The sequence below is a fragment of the Mirounga leonina genome, unplaced genomic scaffold (assembly GCF_011800145.1).
Source record: "Mirounga leonina isolate KUSES-001 unplaced genomic scaffold, KU_Mleo_1.0 Mir_173, whole genome shotgun sequence".
In the NCBI taxonomy this organism is placed as follows: Eukaryota; Metazoa; Chordata; class Mammalia; order Carnivora; family Phocidae; genus Mirounga; species Mirounga leonina.
In genome coordinates, this window is record NW_023270447.1 from 93657720 (window position 1) to 93667738 (window position 10019).

The following is a 10019-nucleotide window of genomic DNA, read 5'->3' on the forward strand; positions in this document are numbered from 1 at the left end:
AGGGCATTGGGGTCTCAGGGTGGGGGATACCTCAGAGGCTCATCCAGGGTCCCCCAGTTAAGCAGAGGTATCTGGCCAGGCAGTAGGAGTATCTCCCAGGCTGACCCCTGGGCCCCTGGATGACTGCCAACCTCACTGCTACCCAGGCTGGATCTGGGTGACCTTGAGCCCCTCAGGGCCCCTAGCACAAACACACAGAATAGGGCCCAAGGCGCATGTGGGTGGTCAGACCCTGGCTTGGGAACCAGAGCCCCAGACTAAACAAGGAGCCCCACCCCTGCAGGGGAAGTTTAGAAATAAACCAGCTCAGGATAGCTCATTCTGCCCCGTCCGTCTGTCTGTCTATCTGTTCCTAGTTAGGGCCCAGCCCTCCTCCTGTGATGGGGGCATCTGATTCTGGGCCCAATCAGCGCTGTAGGGAGGCCCTTCCAGCTCCTGAAAACCACCCTCCCCTGTCCCCTAGGTCAAGTCCCTTGGGAGCTCTGGGTTCTGACCCGATCTTTCTACTGTAGGCCTGGCCATGCTAAGGTGGCCTCCAGGGTCGGGAGGCGGTGGGTGTCACCCAGGAGCCCGTGTGAGTCGGCATGGGGTGGTGCCGTAGGAGAGGGACCCGTCTGGGAGAGCTCTGGTCTCTTGTTTGGCTGAGAGCCAGGTAGGGGAGAGGGCAGGTGGTCACAGCTGTGGCCTCCGGGCACCAACCCAGGCCTGGGGCCACACCCACGCCCCTAGGCCCTGTGAGGCTGGCTCTGTGGGGGCAACCAGCTGGGGCCCAGGCAGGGCTGGGTGGGGCTTTCCCTGGGCCTCACTTGGAGGGACAGGGGCTTGGCCCCTGGAGCTGCAGAGGAATAGACCCTGACACCACCTCCCTCCCTCGGCCCCCAGATCCTGTTCGACCAGGCCCAGAGGTCCGTGCGGCAGCAGCTCCACAGTTTTGTCAAAGAGTGAGTGGTCCTCAGACCCCCGAGGGAGGCCTGGCCTCTACAGGCCCTGGGAGGGGTTGGTGGTGACACCCATGATGGAGTGGGGGGCAGACACAGCTGTGCTTGACTGGGGGGCGTCCTTGGCCAAAGGCCTCAAGACTCTGGGTGGAGGACTTAGCAGGAACAAAGGCTTGGTGGTGGGACAGAGCTGGGGTCAAGGAAACAGTGCCTGGAGGGCAGGGTGTGGGGTCAGGGAGCACACAGGGTAGCCAGCAGGGCCTCAGGCAAAGGGTGAGGGTTAGGGGGTGCTGTAGAAGGATTTAGGGTGGCAGAGGGAAGGGTGGGGGCTGGGTGGAGGTCTGAGCTCATGTGCAGCTGGGTGTTTGTGGCACTCACCCCTGAGTAATGTTGAGTTGAATCTGAGTCTGGGGTCCAGGGTGAGGTAGGGGGTCTCCCTGGGCTGGATTGATCCTGGGAATGAGGTGGTGAAGGGCAGGGGGAAGGGGGAGTAGTGGAAGAGGAGGAGGGGGAATGGGGAAGGAGGACAAGGAAGAGGAGGGAGAAGGAGGAAGAGGGAGAGGAGGAGGGGGAAGGGAAAAAGGAGAGGGAGAAGGAGGAAACGGAGAAGGAAGAAAAGTAGGGGAGCAGGGAGAAGGAAGAAGGGGAGGAAAAGGAGGGGGAGGACAAAGAGGAAGAAGAGGGAGGAGGAGGAAAAGGAATACGGAGGAGGAGAATGAGGAAGAGGAGGAGGGGGAAGAGGAAGAAGAGGAATGGGGAAGAGGAAGAAGAGGAATAGGGAGGGGGGAATAAGGAAGAGGAGGAGGGGAGGGGAGGAGGGGGGAAGGAGAAAGAAAAGGAGGGGGAGGACAAAGAGGAAGAAGAGGGAGGAGGGGAAAGAGGGATAGGGAGGGGGAGAATGAGGAAGAGGAGGGGAAAGGGGGGGGAGGAGGAGGAGGGAAGAGGAGGAGGAGGGAGAGGAAAAGGAAAAGGAGGAGAGCTGGGCTGGGGTGTGGGGGTGCTGGGACAGGGCCATAGGGAAGGGAGGGCAGTTCATGAAGGTGGAGACTTCCCAAGACCCCGACCTGACACCTGCTGGCCCCCAGGGACGTGCGGAAGTTCAAGGAGACCAAGAAGCAGTTTGACAAAGTTCGAGAGGACATGGAGCTGTCCCTCGTGAGGAATGCCCAGGCCCCACGGCACCGTCCTCATGAGGTGGAGGAGGCCACAGGTGCCTTGACCCTCACCCGGAAGTGCTTCCGTCACCTGGCACTGGATTATGTGCTCCAGGTCAGCCACTGGGCAAGGAGTGGTCAGGCCTGGAGGGGGTGGGAAGCTGCTCTTAGTTCCTGCAGACCGAGCTGGCCTTCAGAGGGAGAGCCCTTCTGGCTCCAGAAAACCTCAGATGCCAGATCTCGGGAAGGAACGTGGTGGTGGTTGGGGGGGGGGGGGGGGGGCCCGGGGGGGGGGGGGCGCCGAGGCAGAGGCGGAGCAGTGGGGGTGGGCTGGGGACAAACGTGAGGCTGCAGACCACAGGGGGTAGGCTGAGGGGGGCGTGGGGGGCCTAGGAGCAGGTGTGAGAATTTCTGTCTTTGCTCATGGGAGGAACCCAAAGTCCTGACGTGGGGAAGGACTCCATGACCATGGGCGGTTGAGGTGCAGGGAGCCGAAGATGAGCTGGGGGTCTCAGGGAACCACAAACAGCCCGAGAGGACTCTGTGGTAAGGGACAGGCCATGGGCTACCTCCGCCCCAACACCCTTCACCTGTTCACCTGTCCCCTGGCAGATCAACGTCCTCCAGGCCAAGAAGAAGTTTGAAATCTTGGATTCTGTGAGTGATTGGTGAGGGGCTGGGGTGGGGGCACTGGCCTTGAGTACAGGCTTGTGAGGTATGCGGGATGTGAGTACACCTGGTGGGTCCTCTGGTCACTGCTGCTGAGGGCCTGGCGTCCCCTGTGCCACACCCACCTACAGATGCTGTCCTTCATGCATGCCCAGTACAGCTTCTTCCAGCAAGGCTACAGCCTGCTGCACCAGCTGGACCCCTACATGAAGAAGTTGGCAGCTGAGGTGAGCCTGCGGGCTGGGGTGGGGCCCAAGACCCGTCTCAGCGGGTGAGTGGTCACCTCCCTCCCTGACGCCCCTCCCCCACAGCTAGACCAGCTGGTGATCGACTCAGCAGTGGAAAAGCGGGACATGGAGCGGAAGCATGCTGCCATCCAGCAGCGGGTGAGGCCCTGCAGCTCCTGACCTCTCTGCACGTTCGGGGGCCCCCAAGAGACCACTACGCCCTTATTCCCTCTCTAGGCCTGCCCACTCTGCAGTGGCTGATGCTGCTTCTCTTTGAAATGTGCACTCAGGGGTAGAGGTCTCCATCCTTAGGAGCCTCAACGTGGCCGAGCGGGAGGGACAGCCCTGTGACAGTCACTTAGAGATCAGCCCTGGGTGGGCAGAGGGGCCAGCGTCCTCAACTCACAGATGCTGGGGCTGGGGCTAGAACTGGGACCTGGGATTTCCTTCCTTCGAGACTAGCAGTGGTCTCAGGAGAGGCCCAGACAGCCCCAGGGTAGAGGTGGGCCGCAGGTGGGAGTGGCTATTTTCAGAGCACTGGGAGCCTGGCGGCGGGTGGTGCGGTGGGCGGTCACTCACTGGCTCTCTCTCCCTCCTCACACCCCCTCCTGCTCCTGGCCCTCTCAGACGCTGCTGCAGGTGAGTGGGCGTGTACCCTGGGGGAGGGAGTGAGGGGAGAAGGGACTAGGCAGGGCGGGGCCTCTGCCCCCCCCCCCCCCCCCCCCCGCACCTGGGACCCCTTTGCTGTCCGTGGTGGCTGGCACCAGCAGGACTTGGGCTAAGCTGGACCACGTCCCCCGCGGGCACAGGAACGGCAGCAGCTGTTCCTTTCTGCCCCCGCTCAGCCAGGGGAGCAGGTGGCTGGGCCTCCTGTCCTACCACTGGACACACAGGGCGGCACTCAGTGTCTCCTCAGTCCCTGTGAATGGGGCTCTGTCAGGCTGGCTGGAGCAGGCCCAGCTGGCACTGTGAATGGGGGACTAAGGATGGGGGGGCAGCTTCCTTCCTGATCCCAGAGCCTGCTGTCCCTGCAAGGCTGGGGGTGTGGGGCGGGGGATGGAGCTCTTGGGGCCCTCAGCTGTAATGTGAGGCGTCTGCCCCCAGTGGGGTTTCGGGGCAACGGTCTCTGCTGGGGTCAGGAAGAGGCTGTGGAGAGCAGCGCCCCACCTCAGTGTTGGCTCTGGGGGAGCCTGGCAGGGCGGCAGCGTCCTCACAACCAGGGGTGGACACTCACTGGAGGCTGGGCTCCAACCACCCCCAGGACTTCTCCTATGATGAGCCCAAAGTGGAGTTTGATGTGGACGCGCCCAGCGGTGTGGTGATGGAGGGCTACCTCTTCAAGAGGGCCAGTAATGCCTTCAAGACATGGAACCGGTGAGGGAGGGGCCTTCTCAGGGGGTCTGTGGGGCAGACATGGGGTTGGCCCTGCCTGACCCCCTCCTGGCCCATCCACCTGCCCAGGCGCTGGTTCTCCATCCAGAACAGCCAGCTGGTCTACCAGAAGAAACTCAAGGTGCGCTTCGGGGCTGCTGGGGCTGGGTCAGTGACGGCTGGGACCCTCCCCACCTGGACCCTGGGGTGGGCTGCTCAGTGGGGGCAGGGGGGGGTCGGACAGGGCCGAGGACACTGAACCTCAATGGTCAGGGGACAGAGACTGTTTGGATCTCAGTCTGAGTCCATAAAGTAGAGCAATCAATGGGTGGTCAGTGTGGGGCCAGGGCTAGGTGCTGGGCACAAGGGCCACGGTGGTGCTGCCCGCAGGACGTGCTGACCGTGGTGGTGGATGACCTCCGTCTGTGCTCTGTGAAGCCATGTGAGGACATCGAGCGGAGGTTCTGCTTTGAGGTCGTGTCACCCACCAAGTGAGGAGGCCCACCCCGCGGCAGGGTGGGGGAGGGAGCCCCTGCCTGCCTGGCCTGATGGCCCCCTTCCTCCAGGAGCTGCATGCTGCAGGCTGACTCAGAGAAGCTGCGGCAGGCCTGGGTTCAAGCCGTGCAAGCCAGCATTGCCTCTGCCTACCGGGAGAGCCCAGACAGCTGCTACAGTGAGGTGTGGCCCTCTCAACACCCTCCGCGAGTGTGAGCGCATGGCTGTGTGCGGCGGGGGGACAGTCCCTGCAGGCTGCTCGCGTGCAGATGCGTGTGCAATGTGAGCATCTGTGTGCCTGCGGGCGCGCCCACTGCGCGCGTGGGAGTATGCAGGCACACACGGGCACGCGGCCTCATGCTTCAGCCAGCCTAGCCTGTGCTGGACCTCTGGCTGGGGGTGGGGGGGCCCGCCGGGCGAGGGGGCTGGAGCTCCCGAGGGCTGAGCGGCCCCTCCCGCCACCCCCAGAGGCTGGACCGCACGGCATCTCCATCCACGAGCAGCATCGACTCTGCTACGGACTCTCGGGAGCGCAGTGTCAAGGGCGAGAGCGTGCTGCAGCGCGTGCAGAGTGTGGCCGGCAACAGCCGGTGTGGGGACTGTGGCCAGCCGGACCCCCGCTGGGCCAGCATCAACCTGGGTGTGCTGCTGTGCATTGAGTGCTCAGGCGTCCACAGGTGGGCCCGCCGGGGGGCGGGGGGCTGGGGTACAGCCGCGCCCTGACTCACCCTGCCTCCTCCCTGTCCAGGAGCCTGGGTGTCCACTGCTCCAAGGTGCGGTCCCTGACTCTGGACTCGTGGGAGCCAGAGCTGCTGAAGGTGTGTACGAGGCCATCACAGGCTGCCAGGCCACCGCGGCCAGGTCTGCAAGCCCCGGGGGGCGGCGGGCCTACTGTAGGCTGGGGCTGATGCCCGCACCCCTGTCTCCTGCTAGCTGATGTGTGAGCTGGGAAACAGCACCGTGAACCAGATCTACGAGGCTCAGTGCGAGGGGCCAGGCAGCAGGAAGCCCACAGCCAGCAGCCCCAGGTGAGGTGGGGGGGGCGGCCTAGATGGGCCCAGGGGAGGCCCCGCACATGAGTGCAGCCTCACGTCCACCCCTGGTCCAGGCAGGACAAGGAGGCCTGGATCAAGGACAAGTATGTGGAAAAGAAGTTCCTGCGGAAGCCGCCCTCCACACCAGCCCGGGAGGCCCCTCGGCACTGGCGGGCACAGAAGTGCCAGCGCCACCACAGCTCCCCCCGAGCCCCCACTGCACGCCGCAAGGTCCGCCTGGAGCCTGTCCTGCCCTCCATGGCTGCTCTGTCCTCAGGTACCTGCAGGCCGTACCCTCTGCTCACACACCCGTGCAGGGTGGGGAAGTGGGCTCCTGCAGGTGCATGAGCCACCAAACCCCAGGCCCCAGGAAGATCAGGGTGGGGCAGGGCAGGAGGGAGGCAGGGACTCCCAGCAGGACTTGGGCACCCTACTTTGCCTTGGGCCTCAGTTTCCCCACCTCCCGCAGCAGGTGCTGTGGAACGCAAGTTCCGGAGGGACTCTCTCTTCTGCCCAGATGAGCTGGACTCCCTCTTCTCCTACTTCGACGCAGGGGCTGCTGCAGCTGGTCCACGTAGTAAGTGCTGTGAGGTCCCTAGTCACCCGCTGCCCTCTTCCCTTGGCTCAGTTCCTCAGACTGGAGGGACTGGTGTTCCTTGCAGGAAGTACTGGGTCGGGGCTGGAGAGAGTTTGGGGGTCAAGCAGGGCTAAGGCTGAGATAGCATCTCGAGGGTCTGGGGTTACTTGGCCACTGAGTTGGAGGCTGAGGCCATGAACCTCAAGAGTGATGTGTGCGAACTGCGTGTGTGGTATGCCCACCAGAGTAAGTATGTGTATGTGACTGCACGTGGGTGTATATGGATACGTGGCTGAATGTGCATACAGGCATGTACGTAGGTGTGTGTGCATGTGCTCGTGTGTGCTGAGGGCCCCGTGTGTATGTGTGCGCGTGCATGCTGGGGGCCTGGACAGTTGTGTGCTGGAGCCAGCCTGTGAGAGACAATTGTGCATCTCTCCCAGCTCCTCTTGGAGTTGGGAGCCAAATGCGACAAGCGGGGTTTCCCACCAAGGGCTTCCTGTTAATGATTTATCGGCACCCAGTGGTCTGGGGCACCTGTAGAACCTCCCTGGGCAGTGTAGGCCGAAGGCATGGACCCAGGCCAAGAACTGACAGGGCTGGGGGCGGTGACCAGGGGGTGCCCTCCGGCAGCAGAGGGCGCTGCCTCACCATTCCTGAGGCTGGGGCTGCCCTTGGGTAAGCCATCTGAGATTCCGCTCAGTGTTTTGGGGGAGGGGTGGGGTTGGGGGTGTCCCCAGTGAACTTGCAGCATGCACTCGCCACAAACAGAGCGGAATGCCCACTGACTGCGCATGGCTCTGTTTCAGCCCATCCATCCTGCTAGGGCCGACCTGCCACAGGGTGGGCTTCCCCGGGGGCTGGGCTCTTGGGTGCATTACTTTGGCTCCTTTGAGCTGTTTTCTCCCCTTTTGCCCCATCCTAGGCAGGGCTCCCCTCCCCTAGTGAGGGCTGATTCTGTTCCTGGGGCATTCCCTGGAGGATGGATGGGAGTTCTAGCCTTCCAGCAGAGCTCTGGGAGGAGTCAGGGACTCTAAGGGTCTCCATCTGTCCCTGGACCCCGCAGGTCTGAGCAGCGACAGTGGCTTAGGGGGCAGCTCTGACGGCAGCTCGGACGTTCTGGCCTTCGGCGCAGGCTCCGTGGTGGACAGCGTCACCGAGGAGGGTGGGTGCGCGCCTCCCTGCCTCCGCTGCAGCCCAGCCCCCGCCCTCCCCCAACCCCACTCCAGGCCATGTCGCAGCCCCTGACCGTACCCCTCCCCTCCCCGTAGAGGGTGCAGAGTCTGAGGACTCCAGCGGTGAGGCGGACGGAGAGCCTGAGGCCTGGGGCCTGGCAGACGTGCGTGAGCTGCACCCCGGGCTCCTGGCGCACCGTGCGGCGCGCACCCGAGACCTCCCTGCGCTGGCCACGGCACTGGCGCACGGGGCGGAGGTCAACTGGGCGGACACGGAGGACGAGGGCAAGACGCCATTGGTGCAGGCTGTGCTAGGGGTGAGCAGGCGCGGGGGGCGGGGGCTGCGCGGGACAGATGCATCTTCAGGGCTCTTTCTTATGGCACGAATGCGAGGACCCCTTGTCCCCTCCTGGAGACCAGCGAGGGGCCATTTCCCAGGTGAGTCTGAACTGTCCTCGGTTCCCCAGGGCTCCTTGATTGTCTGTGAATTCCTTCTGCAAAACGGAGCAGACGTGAACCAAAGAGACAGCCGGGGCCGGGCGCCCTTGCACCACGCCACACTCCTGGGGCGCACGGGGTGAGTCTCCGGCGCCCCTCCTGCCCTGGGGTGGGGGGCGGGGCCTCGCCTCACCCGCCCCGGGCCGGCCCCGACTTGTCCCCCCCACCCTTCAGTCAGGTCTGCCTGTTCTTGAAGCGGGGAGCTGACCAGCATGCCTTGGACCACGAGCAGCAGGACCCGCTGAGCATCGCGATCCAGGAGGCAAACGCAGACATAGTCACGCTGTGAGCGTGGGCGGGGCCCTGGGGGCGGGGCTCGGGGGCTGCGCGCGGCGGTGCGGGGGAAGGGGGCCGAAGGGGCTCCTGCTCGGCCTCAAACCGCACCTCCCCCAGGCTCCGTCTGGCGCGCATGGCTGAGGAGATGCGAGAGGCCGAGGCCCCCCCGGGCCAGCCAGGCCCCCTGGCGGGTAGCAGCCCCACGGAGCTCCAGTACCGCAGGTGCATCCAGGAGTTCATCAGCCTCCACCTGGAGGAGAGCTAGGGCGGGGCGGCCCGGGTCTGGACCGCCCTGTCCCCCCGCCTGCCTGCCCTGCCTGTGGTGGCCACGGGCCCATTTCTTGAGAGCCCCAGGGCCTGTGTGGCCCTGGAGCCCTGGCTGCCTGCTCTGCCCTCCTCGGAGCTGCCCCGGCCCCTCGGGCTGGGAGAGACCCCAGCACTGAGTCTTAAGAAGCCCCACATTTCCCCCCTGGGAGGTGCTGCGTCGCCTGGTGCCCCTCACCACACCTGGGGACCCCGTGTCTTCAGGTGACCCCTTTCTTGGGCACCTGGGTTGCTCATGTCACAAACCACTCTGAAGGCCCAGTGTCACCTTGTGCCCCTCCGTCCATCCTAGGACCTGTGTCACTTCTGTCCTCTCTGCCTTCAGGGCTTGTGTCACCTCGTGCCCCCACCTTTACTGCCGTAGAACACTGACCTGCTAGTTGGGTCCCTCCTACACACCCCCAGAGCCCCTCTGCTAGGCCCTGGGGCTGGTGGCTGGCCACCAGCGCCTTTTGAGGGCAGAAGGGCAGCCCATCCAGGGAATCAACCCGTGTACCTCACTTAGTGACCGGCATCCAGGCTGGGCTTCTCGGGTGCTGGGGGGCGGGCTGCGGCCTGGGGCCTCAGCCCTGGCTGGACGCAGGCGTCCCAAGGCCATGTGGCTGGCCACGCAGGCCCCAGTGCTGGGCGGCTGGAGACCTGTCCCTGCCTCCTCCAGAGGCACTTGGCCCCGAGCCGGTGCATAAAGGACTTTGGCACTTTCCACCCCTGCATCCGACATTCTTGGTCACAGACTGAGCAGATTTTCTACGACCTCTTTCTCACTTTGTCTGCGTCTCTTCTCCGTGGACTCTCGAGGACCACCTTGACGCCCCTGGCTCTGCCTGCTGCCGGGGAGGCTCCTGCAGGTGTGCCTGCCCGTCGCCGGCCTCACCTCTCCGCTGGGCCCTTGGGCGGGTCCACACATCCCTCAGCTCACTCCCCAGGGCCCACCAAGGCGTTCATTCTGCAGTCCCCTTTCCTGGAGCCCTGGGGCAGTGGCTGGGCCTCTCCCCAACTTACGTCCTTGGTCTGGCCAAGGCCAGTTGGCTGGTCACTATGCAAAAGCTGTCCAGGGAGGCTCCATGGGCGGCAAGGTGGGTGCTGACTGAGGCCCCCCCCAACTCCTTTGCCTGTCGGCTGTGACCCCTAAAGAGCAGAATTAACTCCCTCCTTTCTCCCTGCTTGAGCTCTGCCCCTGCCTCCCACCCCACTACCTGCATCAGGGCCTCGGGCTGGCAGGACCCGCCCCCTGCCCCAGACCACGGTTAATAAACTGCTGCTTGCACTCCTGCCTGTCGT

The 10019-nt window shown here is 64.4% G+C and overlaps 1 protein-coding gene across 4 annotated transcripts in view; it reads left to right on the plus strand.

Moving 5' to 3' along the window:
• ACAP3 (ArfGAP with coiled-coil, ankyrin repeat and PH domains 3) overlaps window positions 1-10018 on the plus strand; it is a 15579-nt gene extending 5561 nt beyond the window's left edge. For 2 of the 4 annotated variants that reach the window (XM_035020062.1, XM_035020066.1), the window contains 20 exons: window positions 883-941; window positions 2024-2207; window positions 2705-2749; window positions 2893-2988; window positions 3073-3147; window positions 3616-3627; window positions 4250-4362; window positions 4450-4501; window positions 4750-4850; window positions 4926-5037; window positions 5323-5531; window positions 5603-5672; window positions 5788-5882; window positions 5963-6165; window positions 6358-6465; window positions 7532-7630; window positions 7737-7957; window positions 8108-8217; window positions 8313-8423; window positions 8532-10018. In XM_035020062.1, coding sequence (XP_034875953.1) covers window positions 883-941; window positions 2024-2207; window positions 2705-2749; window positions 2893-2988; window positions 3073-3147; window positions 3616-3627; window positions 4250-4362; window positions 4450-4501; window positions 4750-4850; window positions 4926-5037; window positions 5323-5531; window positions 5603-5672; window positions 5788-5882; window positions 5963-6165; window positions 6358-6465; window positions 7532-7630; window positions 7737-7957; window positions 8108-8217; window positions 8313-8423; window positions 8532-8679 — 2223 coding nt within the window. In that variant the 3' untranslated portion in view covers window positions 8680-10018. The remainder of the gene's footprint in view (window positions 1-882; window positions 942-2023; window positions 2208-2704; window positions 2750-2892; window positions 2989-3072; window positions 3148-3615; window positions 3628-4249; window positions 4363-4449; window positions 4502-4749; window positions 4851-4925; window positions 5038-5322; window positions 5532-5602; window positions 5673-5787; window positions 5883-5962; window positions 6166-6357; window positions 6466-7531; window positions 7631-7736; window positions 7958-8107; window positions 8218-8312; window positions 8424-8531) is intronic. The other 2 variants (XM_035020064.1, XM_035020065.1) reach the window with 2 other exon arrangements.
• The last annotated feature ends 1 nt before the right edge of the window (window position 10019 follows it).